This window comes from Chrysochloris asiatica, unplaced genomic scaffold (assembly GCF_000296735.1).
Source record: "Chrysochloris asiatica unplaced genomic scaffold, ChrAsi1.0 scaffold00161, whole genome shotgun sequence".
NCBI classification, from domain to species: domain Eukaryota; kingdom Metazoa; phylum Chordata; class Mammalia; order Afrosoricida; family Chrysochloridae; genus Chrysochloris; species Chrysochloris asiatica.
The window spans coordinates 6,705,757-6,724,452 of record NW_006408679.1 but is presented as its reverse complement, the minus strand read 5'-3'; the positions used below and the strand labels follow the sequence as shown (position 1 = coordinate 6,724,452).

Sequence of the window (18,696 nt, the reverse complement as noted above, 5' to 3'; positions counted from 1 at the left end):
ATGATTAGAGGAAGACATTAACAACCTGTGATATGCAGATATACAACCTTGCTTGCTAGCAAAGAGAACTTAAAATACTGATGAAGATTAAAGACCACAGCCTAAGTATGGATTGCACCTCAATGGAAAGAAGACAAAAATCCTCACCACTGGAACAATAAATAACATCATAATAAATTGAGGAAAGATTGAAGCTGTCGAAGACTTCATTTTGCTTGGATCCACAATCCACATTCATGGAAGCAGGAGTCACGAAATAAGTGACATATTGCATTAGGCAAATCTGCTGCACAAGACTTCTTTAAAGTGTTCAAGTATCTTTATACCAGTGTGAGCACCAAGACACACGTGACCTATGCCATGGTCTTTTAATTGCCTCACATGCATGTGAAAATTGGACAATAAGACTGTGGAATAATTGATGCATAATTTGAGTTATGGTGTTGGTGGTGGAGAAGACTATTAATAAGTATCATGGACTTCCAAAAGAACAAATAAATCTGTCTTAGAAGAAGTACAGCCAGAATGCTCCTTAGAAACCAAGATGGTGAGACTTCATCTCTCATACTCTGGACAGATAAGCAGGATACAGTCCATCGAGAAGAACATCATGCTTGGTACTATGGAGGGTCAAATAAAAAGAGGAAGACCCCCAAGGAGATGGATTGACACAGTGGCAGCAACAATGGGCTCAAACCTAACTACAGTTGTGAGGATGGCACAGGATGGAGCACCCGTGTTTCATTATGTTGTGCTTAGGGTCTATGAGTCAGAACTGACTTGATGGCACCGAAACAGCAACACCTACAGATCCCAATATCCCAGAGTGAAGCAAATGCTTAACACACTCGATCACTGAAAGGTTGGAAGTTCAAGTACACTCAAAGTACCCTCGAAAGAAAATCCTGATGAACTACTTCTGAAAATTCATCCATTGAAAACACTCTGGAGCCTAATTCTACTTTAACACACATGCAATTGCCATGGGGTGGAACCAACTCAACAGCAACTGGTGACATTCAGTGGGGAAAGAGTTACCTTGGCTGTTGTTCAATTAACAATACAATTGACACCATCAATATGCTCTGAATCTACCCTGCCAAGAGTCACTGGACAGAACCAAGCAACTAGGACCTTTTGGTGGCACAAATCCAGAGTGGTGAGGCAGGAATGCAGGCTTTAGTCTTTGCCCACTGATGGATCGAAAGGGACAGTCCTCTGTGAGCACAGGATCCTAAATGCAAATGACCGGTCTGCCTGATGTAAGTCTGTTGTCTCTAGCCTTCAAGTATGCTGGCTGCTTCTCAATTGGTGTCAGGTTTTCAACCTCAAACCAGACTCCAATTTGCAGATCAGAGTATAGAAACTCCCTGCCTCTCCGCACACTCCTTCTCAACCAATTTTTCAAATGCTTCCATTCACAGATGTCATGCTCTAAAGTATATGACCATAATAGGACCACAGATCCCATGCAATGGTGTATTTTATAAGCAGCTATAATATGGCATCTGAAAACTAGCAAGTTGTTACCTTGTTGCCAGATGCCATCTAGTCAGCTCCTAGCAACGTATTTACAAAAGAGCATTTAATTGCCCAGTCCTGTGCCACCCTCACAATTATTCCTATATGTGAGTCCAGTGTTGCAGTCGCTGGGTCAATCCATCTCCTTAAGGGTCTTACTCTTTCTTGCTGACACTTTACCAAACATGATGTCTTTCTCCAGAGACAGTTCCCTCCTGATAACACAGCCAAAGTATGAGACCACCTCACCATCCTCACTCCTAAGCAGCATTCTGGCTGCACTTCTTCTAAGACAGATTTATTCATTCTTCTAGAATTCCATTGTTAAGTGCCGTCGAGTCAGTTCCGACCCATAGCGACCCTGTACAGGGTTGCCGAGGGTGTAAAGCTTTATGGGAGTAGAAAGCCTCATCTTTCTCCCGCGGAGCAGCTGGTGGTTTCGAACCGCTGACCTTAAGGTTCGCAGCTACCAGAGCTCCTTGAATTCCATAGTATATTTAATATTCCTCATCAACACCATAACTCAAAGGCATTAATTCTCCTTTGGTCTTCTTTATTCATTGTCCAGATTGCCCATGCATGTAAGGCAATTGAAAATACCATGACTTGAGTCAGGCACACTTTAGTCCTCAAAGTGACATGTTTGCTTAAAAACACTTTGACAAGGCCTTTTGCAGTAGATTTCCCCAATGCAATACTGTATTTGATTTCTTGACTGCTGCTTCCATGGGAGTTGCTTGTGGATCCAAATACACTAAACCCTTTCAACCTCAATATTGTTCCCATTTATCATGTTGCTTAGTGGCCCAGTTGTGAGAACCTTTGGTTTCTTCATGTTGAGGTGTAATTCATACTGAAGACTGTAGTCTTTTATCTTCATCAATAGTTGCTTTCAGTTTTCTTCACTTGAAGTACTTATTGATGAAGTCTTCCTTCAATCCTGATTCCACATTCTTCTTCATATTGTCCAGCTTCTCACATTATTTGGTCAGCATATTGATTGAATAAGTGTGGTGAAAGGTTACAAGCCTGACACACACTTTTCCTAATTTTAAACTACACAGTATCCCCTTGTTCTGTTCAAAGGACTGCCTCTTGGTCTATATATAGGTTCCTCATGATCACAATCAAATCTCTGGAATTCCCATTCTTGACCATGTTATCAAGTTGTCATTCACATGGTTGAATGTTTTTGTGTAGTCAGTAAAATACAGGTAAACATCTTTCTGGTACTCTTTGCTTTCAGTCAAAACACCTGACATCAACAATGATATCCCTCATTCTATATCTGGCTTGAATTTCTGGCAGTTCCCTGTCGATGTATTGCTACAACTACTTTTATCTTCAGCAAATTTTACTTGCATTTTACTTGTCCCTGGAGAAAGACAGATACTAGTAATATTGTTTGATAATTTCTGCATTCTGTTAAGTCAACTTTATTTGGAATGGGCACAAATATGAATGTCTTCCTATCAGTTGGCCAGATGTCTTCCAAATATCTTGGCATAGACTAGTGAGTGCCTCCAACACTGCATCAGTTTGTTAAAACATTTCAGTTGGTGTCCCATCAATTCCTGGAGTCTCATTTTTTTGCCAATGCCTTCATGTCTTGAAGTTGGACAATTCTTTTTGACACAGTGATTTTGTGTATCTCTTTCTTCTTTTGATGTTTTCTTCATCATTTAATATATTGTCTATAAAATCTTTCAATATTGCAGCTTGAGGCTTGAATTTATTCTTCAGTTCTTCCAGCTTGAGAAAATTGAGTGTATTTTTCCCTTTGGATTTTCTAAGTGAAACTCTTTGCATATTACATTGTAACACTTTTTGTTTTTGATCTGCCCTTCTAAATCTTCTATTGAACTCTTTTACTTCATCATTTCTTCTTTTTGTTTTAGCTACTCTATGTTCAACAGCAGGCTCCAGAGTCCTTTCTGACATCCATTTTGATATTTTCTCTTTCTTGTCTTTTTAATGACTTTTTACTTTCTTCATGTATGATGCTCTTGATGGTATTTCACAGTTCATCTGGTCTTAGGCCATTAGTGTTGAGTGCATCAAATCTAATTTTGAGATGGTCTCTAAATTCAGGTAGGACATACTCAAGGTTAGAGTCCTGCTGGTGCTGTGGGATAAAGCACAAAGTCAACAGTTCAAACTCGCCGGTCACTCCTTGGAAACCCTATACAGGGTCACTATGAGTTGGAACCAATTTGATGGCACTTAATATATATACATACTCAAGATTGTACTTTGTCTCTCATGGACTTGTTTTAATTTTCTTCAGCTGCAACTTGAATTTGCATATGAGCAATCAGTGATCTGTTCTATCTGATAATGTTGAGCTTCTCCATAGTCTTTTTCCATAGATGTAATCAATTTAATTCTGTGAATTCCATATGGTGAAGCCTACGTATATAGTAGCCGTTTATGTTGTTGAAAAAGAGAATTTCCAGTGAATAGACCATTGGTCTTGCAAAATTCCATCATTCAGTCTCTGGCATTTGTATCATGAAGGCCATATTTGCCTTTGTGATTCTTGTTTCCAAAATTTACATTCCAATCACCAGTATTTATCAATAGATCTTGATTGCATGTTTGATCAATTTCAGACTGCAGAAGTTGGTAAAAGTATTCAATTTCTTCATCTTTGTTTGGCATTAGTGGTCAGTGCATAACTTTGAACAATAAGCATATTAACATGCCTTCCTTGTAAGCATATGGATATGATCATCAATGACAGCATTGTACTTTAGGATGGATCTTGAAATATTCTTTTTGACAATGAATGCAGTACTATTCAATTTGCCATTCCTGGCATAGCAGACCATATGATTTTCCAATTCAAAATGACCAATACCAGTCTATTTCAGCTCATAATGTCTAGGATATCTATCCCCAAGTATTCTATTTCTTTTTTGACAACTTCCAATTTTTCTAGATTCATGCTTCATACTTTCTGTGTTCTGATTACTAATGTCTGCAGCTCTTTCTTCTCATTTTTAATTGTGTCACATCAGTAAATGAAGGTCCTGGAAGCTTTGCTCCATCCACATCATTAAGATCCACTCTGTTGTCAATTAGTTGGACTGTGGTGGCTTGCATGTTGCTGTAATGTTGAAAGCTATGCCCCGCCCCTCCCCCCTGTAACTGAAAAACCAGCAGAGTCACCCTGGTGGACAGGCTTCAGCACAGCTTCCAGACTAAGACAGACTAGGCAGAAGTACCTAGCAATCTCCTGCTGAAAAAAAAGTACCAGCGAAAAAACTTTAGGAATAACAGCTGAACATTATCTGACCTAGTACTGGAAGATGGGCCGTACACATTGGTAGGTACTCAAAACACAACTTAGGAAGAGCTACCTCCTAGAAATAAAGTCCTTAATGATGTGGATGAAGTAAAGCTTATAGGAAACTCTGACATGATTTATAAATTGTCTATTAGAGCAATGTCATGTCAAAGCTATTTCAGTGTATTAGCTTATGTGCCTCTGACAGAAGGCTTCGCTGACCAAGTTTTATAAAGTCAGCTTGATGGACACTGTGAATGGAGTGTGAGTAGTTCTTGAAGGCCTGAATGCTGTCCATAGGGCGCTAGCCCATCATGTGACTCCCATCACAGCGCAATGACCTAGCTACAAGGCTGTTGTGTCTCATTCCCACTCTAGAGTGTGAGCACCGTGATGCTAGAAGCCATGTGACACTCTTCTCTGTGTCCACAGCTTTTAACTCACTGAAACTGATTGGACTCATCTGTATACGTCAAGTGCTTCCTCAGGCTCTTCACCTATAAGCAAAGAATCTGTTTTTGTGCTGTTTACCTTCTAGGTAGGACGGAAGAGCTAAGATAGAGTAGAGTTGGAGTTGATATCATGTCCTGCCATCAAGTAATAATTGTTTTCTAACTTTCATTCTTTCAACCTAAAACACACATATGCTAAAATCTAGAGTCCTGAGTTCCAGAACAAGAGAAAAGCAACTGGACTGGAGACATATTATACCTTTTTTTTCGCACTTCCATTTGATGAAGCAGGAGACCAATTGATAATCCCACTTTCTTAATGGTTTATAATTACAATACTTCTTTTCCATGCCTTAATTTATGTGTTTCTTGAGTCTACAGCCAGCTCTATACCATATATTGTATCTTCCTGATTAGAGTGGTATTGTTTCCCTAGAATGTTATTTTAACAAAATTTTATAAAACCCATCACTATGAATCTCTCTGGAATTCATTATAAGGAGTTTTTAGCTGTATAAAAATGTGGAAAGTTGACCTAATTTGTTCCTGGTGAGGCTTGTCAAGACCCAAAGGTCACAAGTTAGCATATCTCTGAGACTATGAATCCACACATTGGACTACTGAGTTATGGACTACAGCCTAAAATCATAGTCAGCTTCTCTTTCCAGATCAAGAGGCACCTAAGCTAGAAATGGTGGTGAGGCTTCCCTCACCTCACCCTAAGCCCTGTGCTCCCAACAAGTGCCTCACAGTTGCCCAGGTGAGAGGAAGGAGGTGTTTGTCTTTGTCTCCTGTCTTATCTAGTGCTGCTATAGCAGAAATACCACAAGTCAGTGGCTTTAACAAACAAATTTATTCCCTAACAGTTTAGAAGGCTAGGAGTCCCAATTCAAGACACTGGCTTCAGCGGAAAGATTTCTCTGTCCGTTGGCTCACAGTTTAGGAGGAAGGTCCTTGTCTCCTTTCAATTCCTGTGGGCCTGGTGTTCCTTGCAGATCTTCATGTGTTTTGGGATCAAGCTTCCCCTGAGTCTAGAAGGTTCCCAGCACAGGGACACTGGGTCCAAACAACAAGCTCCACTCATAGCTCTTCTTTCTAAGTGGTGCTGAGTTCCCTCTCCTCTCAATTCATTTATTCAATCCCTTGATCCTATAGATTATATTCTGACTCACCAGCATAACTACCTCTAATCCTGCCTGGTTAGCAACATAGAAGCTAGGAATTATGACACACAGGATAATTACACCAGATCACAAAATGGAGGTTAATTATACAATACTGAGATCGCTGGCCCAGCCAAGTGGACACATATTTTGGGAGGAGAAGAGGAAAACACAATTCAATACATAACAGCTTCCATGCCCAGCGTCTCTTCTCCCATTCACATATGTCCCTCCTCTTTGTGTCCCCTCAAGTGCCTATGCCCCCAAGTCCTTGGCTCCCACCCCATGAAAGCCCTAGATTTGGGGAAATCTTATCTGTAGAGTAACTAAGAACCAGAATCAACCAAGCGGCAGTGGAGTGTACTGAGATCCAATAGACAAAATTCAATGATTTATATGCCTTAGTGTTAATAGTAGAAAAGACTTAAACCATAGGGATGAATCTCGAATGGTGAAATTCAGATCTCAGTACAGTCACTGGAAGACTTGTTTAGAGGAGCACGAAGAATGCTTGATGAGTTAGGACTATCCAAGCAATAGAAAACATGAACTCCAATTATTGAAGAAAATCTTCAGATCAAAGTGTCAAGCATGCAATAAAAGATGAGCCCAGCTCTGGGGTACCTGGTAGACCGCATAGCCGATGGTCAGCATATCCTGTCCTATCCGCTTCTGCCGCCTGCGATTTTTCTGCATCAGGCCGAGCAGCACCGTGCAGCAGTGTTCCCTGGTGCTCTCCTCATGACTGTCGTCCACTTCATCCAAACGGATTTTGAACTGGGGATTGGTCCAGTAGGTGGCTGGAAGTCAGCCGGGTGGCAGTGGTTCCCCCAAAGGGGTGAAGACATTGGAAGAATAAAATGAAAGGGGAGAATGCTGGTCATCCCAATGAAAACATAACTACTAGCAAACTATAGGAGTGTCTGCATGCTGTATGTGGTTAATGTACCCAGCTGTAACTGAAAGGTTGGAAGTTTGAGTCCACTCAGTGGTGCCTAGAAGAAAGACCTGACTTTACATTCTGAAAAAGCAGCTATTGAAAACCCTCTGGGAGCACAGATATATTCTAACAAACATGCATTACCATGAGTCAAAATCAACTCCACAACAGGTCAACCACCAGCCTTTAGGTTAGTAGTTGAATGCAAGACATTTGTCCTGGTGAGGTGCAGTAGGATAAGCACTGGACTACTGTGTCTGTTTGAACTATAAGCTTGTTGGTTCAAACTCACCAGCTGCTCCTCAGAAACCCTATACAGGGTAGCTATGATCGGAATCAACTCAATGGCACTTAACAACATCAACAGGCACCTACTGGTTAGGCAAGCAGTATCTAGTGAGCAGTCCTCAGAAAATTTTGTTTACATGGTGACCAGGCATTCCCTCCTACTTTCCTGACATACACACAGAAACACCCCATAGCATTTGGAATTTTTGCACTTCCATTTGATTGAGCAGAAGACTAGGGATGGTTGATTGGGAATGCTCAAGGTGCCATGATCCCAGGACTTTGCTGCACACCACTGGGAAGGAACCTTTGTGTCTGCTTGGAAAACTGTTAACATCTACTTGTTTGCAGTTCCCTGGTCTCAGTTCTCTGGTCTGTGAAGATAAACCCATCTCTGAGTCAAAAACAGGGCCGTGGGACAAATGTGGACAAAGTCCCAGAGGAGACTAGCTACCAGTGCCTGACGGGTTAAAAGACAGCCAGCCGGATTGACATGTGTTTTCCCCTAGGGAGGGCCGGCTTCAGATTGCAGACCCCCATGGCTCTGTAGTCTTATGTGATGGCTTCAGTGTTAATGTCCACAGATGAGACACTCTTCGAGAGTAATAAATAATAATTGATGATTAAGATGCATCCCTGCCACACCACCTATGAGTATTTAATGACTACTTTCTTTCCAAGATTTTTTTTTTCATCTCTCAAAGCAGTGACTACACGAGCTAAGCCACAGAGAGGTCAAATGGATTACCCAAGGGCACACAGCAATTCTGTGACAGGAACCGGACAGCAGAGTGTAATTGAAGAAGACAAGCCTCAACAATTTCAATAATGATGTGACCAGAAGAGAGAGAGGAGTTGGGGGAAGAGAAGGGTGTTTCCCTCAGCTCCTCTAAAATAGGCTTTGACTAGATGAAATAACAAGATATTCACAGGTGAACAAGAGCCACAGTTTATAGATTCTTAACAATGAAATCACTTACTCATTCCTACCTTTCCATAATCCATGCATCTAGATTTTTTTATTTGGGGCACAAGTGTATATAAAGCCAAATATTTGTAGATTCCAGAGAAGACAGAGAAAATTCTGTAAGGGTCCATACTTACATCATTACCAAGGGGCAAAAGCAGTCCATCTCTTCCTGACAGCTAATTAGCAGCACGGATGAGTGGGAATTTGCTGAATACAGTTACCTTGGGCACCCCCTGCAGCTCCAAGCTCCCAAAATGATCCATGCAAATTTCCTATGCATTTCTGAGAAGTACTAATGGTGAGCATATTTTAATTTCTCCCAAATGCAACATTACTGCAATCCCTACATTTTTTGTTTGCTCTTTAACAGAGCTGGAGGAAGAGAATGGACCATAACAATAACACTTCCCATTTACTAGTATTTGTACAATGGGGGCTATGAGTCAGAATGGACTTAGCAGCAGTGGGTGTGAGGTTGGTTTCTGGTTTACACAATTTACAAAGCACTGTCCTCTAACTGTTTCATGTTACAGTTCTTAATGGTGATCCAGTGAGGTTACAAGGTGGGGCTCATCATCCCATTTTGAGGATGGGGAAATTGAGCCTCAGAAGAGAGAGAGGACACCCCCAGGCTCCCTAAGCTACACAATAAGCACAAGAACCAAACTTGGCCGCTAACTCTTACTCAGCACTTGTCTCTGCTGCTAGAAACGGATGCTTTGGATTGGATGGGGGAGGGAGGAGGAAACTTGCCAAGACCTCAGGATTATACCCATGTGAGGCTGTTATAACGTTACTCCAATAGCTCTGGGCATAGCCCTGAAATGGTCCTGGGTGCTTATAAGTCTCTCACCCAACATCAGTCAACATCAGACTGGGGAGGGGGAGTGGGAGCCAGAGGTGAAAAGTAGAGAGAGTTGGATTTGCTTTCCTTCCTTTCTCCTTAGGGAGGTGAGGTGGATTTTCGAGGTTTCTTCATCAGGAGTTGCCTCAGTTGATTCCACCTAGGAGGAGGCTGTATGGGTGTTAATGATGGCTGTGAACTGGGAAAGGCTCCCCCTGCTAGTAAGATGAGGCCTATGGTTAGTGCCGAGGCAGAAGTTTGCACCACACCATCTCTACCAGCTTCCAATGGCTCCCTGAAATGCCCCATCTGCAGTCACACTCCTCCACCTGTGACCCAGGCACAAATACAAAGCAGAGTGGTTGCTCTCATCCACGCAGTCTTGTGGATACAGCAGATGCTGCATCACATCCCTCTATCACACCATTAGACACTGTCCCAGACTCAGTGGCATGGGGTCTCCAGCCACTTGGTCTGAGATGATGGAAGCCCAAGAGAAGAACAAAAGGGAGGAAAGAGCATGGTTAGTAGCAAGAAGCTCGTCCTTCCGGGCAGGTAGGTGAGCACACAGAAATTGAAGAATGGCACTATGAGATCAAGTCTCAGATGCAGGCCTGCACAACCACTATCCGCCACTGCTAACCAGGCCTTCAAGCCCAGGAGCATAGCAGTGCCACCAGGGGGTGCTCATGAGCCAGAGAGCAAAGTCCAAAGGCAGTTTGGGAGGACAAGGAACCATGGGACCAGGTGGGCTCTTCACTTTACCTGGGTAGTTCTGGCAGCCCCCGGCGGTGGAACCCCGCGTCCAGCGGCCGTTGAATAGAGTCAGGTTCCACTTGTGCACTTCTTCACTGGTCAGCGAATCCGGAGACAGGTTGCAGATCTCCAATCGAGAGAATTGCTTCAAGAAATCTGAAAAAGACATCCTGGGGACAGAGAAATCAAAGGACTCCTTTGAGGTGAGCTAACTGGGAACCTGTTTACAGTCCTCAAATACAAATATAGAGAGACCATTGACCAACTCCTGTACACTGTAAGCTTCTCAATCCTACCAGATATCATCATATACCTAACCAGCCATGCAAAGAGTCTGACTGAACCTTAATCCGGAAGACAATCCAGAAGGTCATCTGATCAAAGTCCCTACCTTCATTTAAACCCACAAGAAGTTTGTTCCTATTTAGTTATTTGTTGTTTTTACTGTTGTTAGCACCTTTTTGTTTTAACTTCTCATTTCCCTTTGGCCCCATGGAAACCACTCCTATCACCAGTATCCACAATGTTTCTTTTGTCTCAATGGATTTACCTATTTCTAGACGTTTCATAAGTGGGATCATACAGTATTCATCCTCTTGTGACTGACTCATTTTACTCAGCAAAATGTTTTTAAGATCCATCCATGTCAATCTATATGTCGGGACTTGATTTCTCTTTGTGACTAGTTAATATCCCATTGTCTGGATATGTCACATTTTGTTTATCCACTCATCTTTCATGGCACTTGCATGATTTCTATCTTTGAGCAATTGTGACAAGTGCAGCAATGAACATTGGTGTACAACTATCTGTTTGTGTCCCTGTTTTCATTTTCTGGAGGGTGTATATCTAAGAGTGGTATTGCTGGGTCATATCTAAGGAGCTCTGGTAGCATAGTGGTTACGAATCAGGCTGTGAACCTCAAGGTCAGCAGTTTGAAACTACCAGCTGTTCCTCAGGAGAAAGATGAGGCTTTCTGCCCCAGTAAAGATTTGCAACCTTGGAAACCCTATGCAGGGTCACTATGAGTTGGAACCGACTCCACGGCACACCTCCACCACCTCCACCATGATGGTTCTGGAGGGCTGGTGTGGTACCATTTTACATTCCCACCAGCAGCCCCTACTTAATTCTTAGTGATGTCCACATGAAGATGCCCCTAGTTCACAGTCACACTACACCCATGGGGTGAAAGCAGTTCTATTTCAATGATCAGCTAAACTTAGAGCACTCTGGACCTTAAAGAGAGCAGCATTCATCATATTTCGTAGGAAAGACACAGAAAGTGAGGAAGACAGACTGATGGTTCATTCATATTGAGGGCCCAGATATCTTGGCTTCAATATTAAGACACAGTGCTATAGAGGTTGAATTAGACAAGGGCAAAAAGGGGAGAAAAATGAAGCCCCCCTTGGTGAGAAAGCTTGTCACACTCCTGGAACAATTAGCAATACCGTGCCCCAACATGAGAACCTGGAATGGACCTACAGCTAACAGGACAGCTCTCTGGAGACAACACGCTCACCAAAACTCCCCATCTTCAGCGTTCTTGTCCAGTTCTTCCTTCCGCCTGGGGTCTATGTAGTTCCACTCCGGTGCACTGAAAAGAAAACAGAACAGAGGTAGGTGTTTACTGCAGCTGACTTTCCTGAAGGAAGGCAGGAAGATAGTGTGCGGGGATACGAAGTCTAGGGAAGGGACATAGACTGGGATCATGGACTCTCTGGGTGGGCAACAGGGGGCTGGCACGCAGCACAAACACTAAGGCCACTGGCCTTGCTATAATGGTCAGTGTGCCCACTGCTAACTAAAAAGCTGGCAGTTCAAATCTACCCAGAGGCACTCAAAAGAAAAGCCTGTAATCTAATTCCGGCAAATCAGTCACTGAAAACTGTATGCAGACAGGAAATGCAGAACAGAAGTTTAACTTCTTTTCTAGAGTCACGGTTGCTGGATAAATCCCCAAAACTATTGTCCTGAGGTCATTTTTAAACCTGAAACCAAAAATACCCCCCTGAAGTCTTCTAAAAACCAAACAATTGTTTAGCTGAACTCGTAAAGAATGCTTGTCATTATGCTCTTCTAACATCTATCTATATGGGACCAAGTTGATAACAGCAACTCAAAAGATCAGAGAGGATCAAAAGAATAGAGGGAGGAGCAATTCCAAAAAGGAGGGTGGGCATGGATGAACAACTTAAAGAATGTAATCCATGTCACTGAACTGTACACAGAAGCAGTTCAATTGGTGTGTATTTGGCTGTGCATATTCTCAAAAGACAGCAAATAATTATTTTTTAAAAAGAAAGAAACAAAGGCCTCTGCAGCCCAGTTCCATTCTGTCACATGGTCACTATGACTTGTGGTTGATTCGACAGCAACTGGGTTTTATTTAGGCAAACTTGACATTTCTTATTAAGACTCCCAGGCCCTTGATAACAGGAATGGGAATGCTCAAGACCAGGACTGGGGAAATTCCTGTCACAAGAAAGGGAGGCACACCAGAATCAATTAATAAACTGTCATTGTGGCCTTGTTATCTGCCTGAATGAGCATACTGTGAGCTGAACATCCCTGAGTGTGTGGATAGGGTCCACTTTCTGAGTCTGCAAGAATGATAATCAGGACCAGTTTTCTGGCCATTTCCCTGAAGTAATATCATCCCAGAGGCCTCCTGCCACTCAGTGCCCACTCCCTCCACACACCTCTAGTTACCTGATCTCTACAATTTAGGTTTTCCTGAAGCACGCAATGTCTAAATAACCGTGCAGTATCAAGATGCATTGGAGTCCTGGTGTAGCACTGTGGGCTAATGTGTCAGACTGTAAAGTCACTTGAACTGCCAGGTTGGTTGTTCAAGCTCACCAGCTGCTCCTTGGAAACCCTATAGAGGTCGCTATGGGTCGGAATTGACTCGAAGGCACTTAACTACAGCAACAACATCAAGATCCATTTAAAAATACCTTTTCTTTTGAATACTTTCAGCAAAACCAGGAAACGTTTGCTCCCCTGCATAAAAACTGAGATACACACTAACCCAATCTCTGTTTCTGTGTGTCTCTATGTCTCTCTGTATGTGTGTGTGTCTCTCTCTCCCTCTTGGCTTCTGAGTTCCCCAGGGGGGATCAGGCAAAAGAATTTCCAGGTCTTCTTTAAATCATTAAAACTTTAATTTGATCAGAACTGAATTACAAAATATACTTGTTATAAACAAAGATTAGAGAACAAGTTGGGGAACTTTAGGTCTGATTTAAGTCTCCCCCATTGGTTTTTTTAAATTACAATAAAAGAAATGCATTACAATGTAAATAGACATTAGACTGAACTTAGGAATGTTACCACCCCCACCTGCACTATACCCCACCCCTAAGCTCATAGATCTCCTGGCCTCCTAGGCCGCCCCTCCTACAGCTGGACATTTCCCGTCTATTACAGACCTGGTGACACCAGAAAGGAGATAAAATCAAATAGGTCCTTTTGGCAGCCCCACAAATGGCTATTACTTAAAGTTGTCAAAACTTGGGGTTTCAATTTCATTCAGTCATGTCACCTGTTTTGGGCAGTTGGCAAAATTGAGGCTGGGGGTTTTCTTCAATCTTGTTGGTGTTGTTGTTGTTTAGTGCTGACATGTTGGTTCCAGCTCATAGCGACCCAATATAGGGCTTCTGAGGAAAGACGGGGGAGCTTGAACCACCAACCTTGAGATTCAAACCGACCTTGCAGTGCATTGCATTAACCCGCAGCTCCACACCAGGACTCCTGTTGTTGTTTTGCCATCAAGTCTGTTCCAACATATAATGACCCTGTGCAAGGTTTCCTTGGAGTGGCTAATGGGTTTAAATCACTGACTTTGTGGTTAGCAGTCCAGGGCTAACCTACAGCACCACACAATCTTAGACAATGGAATAAAATATAGGGGGCCAACACATGGTCCTAGGGACATGTGTTTCCTCATGATGCAAACCTGAGGGAAAACATTACAGGTTGGAGCTGTACTGATGGGTGGCCATTAGGGTCCTAGAGACGCACTCAAGGTTTACACACATGTTGTCATGTACCAGTAAGGCGGCTGTGACTCAAAGTGACCCTATAAGATGGACTAGAACTGCCTCATAGGGTTTTCTAGGCTGAACTCCCAGTGTGGTGCTGTAGGTTCAGCACTGGACTGTGAACCACAAGGTCAGCAGTTCAAACCCAGCAACTGCTCCTCAGAAATCCTATACAGGGTATCTACGAATCGAAATTGACTCCACGACACATAATGACAACAATAACAATTCTTTATGTAAGCAAGACTCGAACCACCAACCTTTAGTTAGCCGAGCACTTAATGTTGTGCCACCTTTGTATATTGGGAGGGGTTAGCATCTCTGGTGGCTCTCTGTTGATGACAATGGAGGATTCTAACTCCTTCCCCAGCTTCAATCCATCTCCTTCACCCTAGCTCCATGCTTTACCACCTCTTGCCCCTGACATCACGGGATACCTCAGGTGGGGTCCAGGTACCATCTTTGAGTGGCTTCCTCTTACCAGCAGAAAGACCTGTCCAAGAAGCACCTCTCCAGTTCCTAATGACCTTGTCAGGGGAGATCAATATCTGCCCCCAGTAATGAGCTCCCCTCCCATTCATCATCCCAATGTGGCCCACAGGTTCCTGGGTCTGGTTCCATTACTAAGTGTCATTTGCACTCAGTGCTGAGAGATTTGGCCTTCGTCAGAGTGACCAGGGTTTGTGAAGTGGAAAGAATCTGATTGTGAGTGATCAATTTGACCTTTGGATCACCACAATGTGGTAGGGAAGAGACAGGCTAAGCAAAATTCAAGTGAGCTGCCAGACTTCCAAATGCCAAAGCTGAAATCCAGAATCAAAGACTTCAACTAAGAAGGTTTTGTTTTGTCTCTCCCCCATCTGGAACCAAGGGCTACTCTTTTCTGAGCACAGTGAGTAATCTGAGGGCAGACAGTGTTGCTGAGTCCCTGTAACATTGGTCTCAGCATGACTGAATGTTTTACATCACACCTTTCCTCCTGGAGAGACGAAGCATGGGGCTGGGGGGAAGACCTACTTACTCATCACTCCAGGCTCCTGTCCACTCCACTTTGCCCCACGGATTCCTGAGTCTGATCAGCTTCTCTGGACGGCCCTGGAAATCCACCTGCAAGTCCCACAGAACAAGCACATTGAGCTCTGAGTTACTCAACTCTTGCTGTCTCGTATTTACATCTGCGCCAGAAAAGATTTGCATAAAATTGTTCAGACATCCCTGAACAAGCGCTCTTTTATTTTCTCTTAACACATGTTTTCAGGCTTTTGCCAAGTGCTCTATTTTTCCCAGTTGCGTTGAATAAATGAAGTGAGCCTCACACAAAAACAAGTTTATGTCTGTTTGCGCTTAGATTTAGATACTGTAGTTCACTGAGGTTAACTCCGTACTACTATACAGAACCTAATGATAACCACCACCACTCATCTATCTGTTCATCGTACCGTGGTGGCTTGAGTGTGGCTGTGGTGCTGCAAGCTATGTCACCAGTATTTCAAGTACCAGCACAGCCAACCGTGGTAGCCAGATTTCAGCAGAACTTCCAGACTGACAGATTGGAAGAAAGGCCTGGCAAACTCCTTCTGGAAATTAGCCAGTGAAAACGTTATATCGTAACAGTACATTGTATGACTCGCTTGCTTTGGACACGCCGTCAGAAATAGAGAGCCAGTGAGGCTAACAGAGACTGTAGGTGAGGTGGGTTTGCACAGTAGCCACAAAGGTGGACTCAAGCAGCCTAGTGAGAGTGAGAATGGTGTAGGACTGGGTGATGTTTCCTTCAGTCAAAGGCAGCTACCAACAAGTACTAATTATCTGTGCTCCAAGTAAATACTAATAGCACAGCTGTTGTTGCTGTGTGTCGTCAAGTCAGTTCTAACTCATAGCAACCCTTTATAAAGGCTTTACAAGGCTGCACATCCTTGTAGAAGCAGAAGTGTTCATCTTTTTTTTCCCACTGAGTGGCTGATAGGCTCAAACTGCTGACCTTGTGATTCGCAGTCCAGTGCTTGCCAGGATTTATTCAGTGCAAATTGTGGACCAGTTATTATGCTGAGTACTTCAAATGCACTGCACACTGAGAAAATGTTGACACTGTCAAGGATTTAATTTTATTTGGAGCCACAATGAACGCTCATGGAAGTAACAGTCAAGAAATCAAATGGCATAGGTAATGGACAAATCTGCTATAGACTTCTTTAAAGTATCTAAAAGCAATGATGTCAGTTTGAGGGATAAGTTGCAACTGACCCAGCCATGGTATTTTCACTCTCATAAGTGTACAAAATCTGGACAATAAATAAAGAAGACCAATGAAGAATTTATGCCTTTGAATTATAGTGCTGGCAAAGAATATACCATGGAGTGTCAGAAGAATGAATGAATCTGTCTTATAAGTATAGCCATAACATTCCTTAGAAGCAAGAACAAAGGGGACGGACTTCATGCTTCGTAAAGTAGAGGATCAGTGAAAAAGAAGAAGACCCTCAACAAGATGTGAGGCTTCAACAACGGTCTCAAACCCAGGAAACATAATGAAGATGACTGAGGAGCTGGTAGTGTTTTGTTCTGTTGTGCACAGAGTTAAAATGAGTTGGAAGTAATTCAACAACAGCAACATTGCCCCACTTAAACCTTGTAACAATCCTTTGAAGGGGGTACCACTGGTGTCTTCATTTTACATTTCAAGAAACTGAGACTTGCAAAGGTAAAGATATCCAGGATGACTAAGTAAGGAGTGGAAGACCCAGGATGAGAATCTAGTCTGTCTACAAAGCCCACACTTACAACCCACATATGCTGCCTTCCCTAACTATGTTTTTAACATTGTTGTGGAAATATAATTATAATTAAAAATACAGCCAGAAAAACCTCTCGACAAAGATAGAAAATAGAAGACCATCTTATTATTGACTAAACATTGAACCAGAATGTATCACAGGTAATTCATAGACTACACATGAAGAAATGCTCACAAACACCCACACTTGAAGATAGTGCCCATTTGATCTGGCATCAATGGCTGGATGATCAGAACATGACTAGAGGAAGAAAGAAGAGGGGAAAAAAAAAAAGAAAGTAACTCACTACAAGTGGATGAACTTGACCTATGCTTGTGGATGCAGTATGACAAAGGAGCAGACAAATCTCTACAGTGAGGATCATTCCCACTCCCTTGATACACAGAGTCCACAGGGATGGGGAACTTAGACATTGGCTGCCCAAAATGGGGGGGCTACAAAGGCAAAAAGTGACTGGCTTACAAGCTTTCAATAAGGAACCTAGTTCCAGATGATACAGGGAAAGGTAGAACCTCCACTGAATAGTTTCCAACCTGTCTGAATGGGGTTGATAAAAGTTCAGGGGAAAAGGACTCTTGTCGTTCAATAGGGAATGATTGCTATGAGGTCTAACAATGAGTGTTGAAAAGTTAAATGTAAATGTTTGATGACAAAAGGAGGGGAGTGGCTGATTCTGCAGTCCAGGAATGGAGATCCCTGGAACCATCAAAGGAGAAACACGAAGTGAGAGACCCTGCCCAGGGAGGCAGGGACACTAGGGATGGAGGCAGAGATGATGATGTGGACAGAAGGAGCAGCTCGGGACTCTGGACTCAGGGAAGGAGAAGGGCTGTGAGCTGGCGGGTGGGGGGCAGGTTTGTGGAGTGTACCCTTTGAGTATTTGATGATGCATGCAGGGGATTGTGATCATTGCAATGAAACAAAATACGATAAGATGAATGTAAAGATAATGTTCACCCAAGTAAACTAACTCATAATTCATAATAAAAACTTCAAAAAAGAGAAATGCTCATGATCAGTAGCCATCAGAGAGACACGAATCAAACCAACAGTAAGATATCATCTCACTCCAGCATTAGTTGCTGTTGTTAAGTACCGTGGAGTCGGTTCCGACTCATAGTGACCCTGCACAGGGTTTCCAAGGCTGTAAATCTTTACAGTGTTTATATTTCAAAAGGTGGCTCCCACATCCTAGAGAAAGACCTTCCTGAGTTGTAACATTAGCAAAGGAGTTTCTTGGTAGTGCAGGCAGGTAACACATTCAGGTGCTACCCAAAGGATGGAAGGTTCAAAGCCCATGCAGGGTACCTCAAAATAATGGCTGGTGACCTGCTTCCAAAGAAAATCAGTCCCTGAAAACCCTAAGAAGCACAGTTGGATTCGGACACAGGAGGTGGAATGGTCTTGATAGCCTTTATCAAAGGTTTACTTCACTTTTTAAAAAGTTCTGCATAAACCCATACTAATCCACTAAAGTGGATTCTTAGTTGGTTGCTAGGATGTAGGGGTAGGGATAGGGGTGGGAGGGGTAGGTGGAGCACAGGGCAGGGAATAGACACAGGATAATTTGGGTATTGGGTAGGGGGGCAATATATAAGTAGGGAGAGGGGAATCGAAGAACAAAGCAGA

The 18,696-nt window shown here is 42.9% G+C and overlaps 1 protein-coding gene across 1 annotated transcript in view; it reads right to left on the bottom strand.

The window, feature by feature from the left end:
* CAPN8 (calpain 8) overlaps positions 1-18,696 on the bottom strand; it is a 109,226-nt gene that overhangs the window by 36,286 nt on the left and 54,244 nt on the right. The window contains exons 7-10 of the mRNA XM_006871146.1: positions 15,294-15,379; positions 11,749-11,823; positions 10,233-10,393; positions 7,050-7,225 (exon numbers count right to left, since the gene is read on the bottom strand). Coding sequence (XP_006871208.1) covers positions 7,050-7,225; positions 10,233-10,393; positions 11,749-11,823; positions 15,294-15,379 — 498 coding nt within the window. The remainder of the gene's footprint in view (positions 1-7,049; positions 7,226-10,232; positions 10,394-11,748; positions 11,824-15,293; positions 15,380-18,696) is intronic.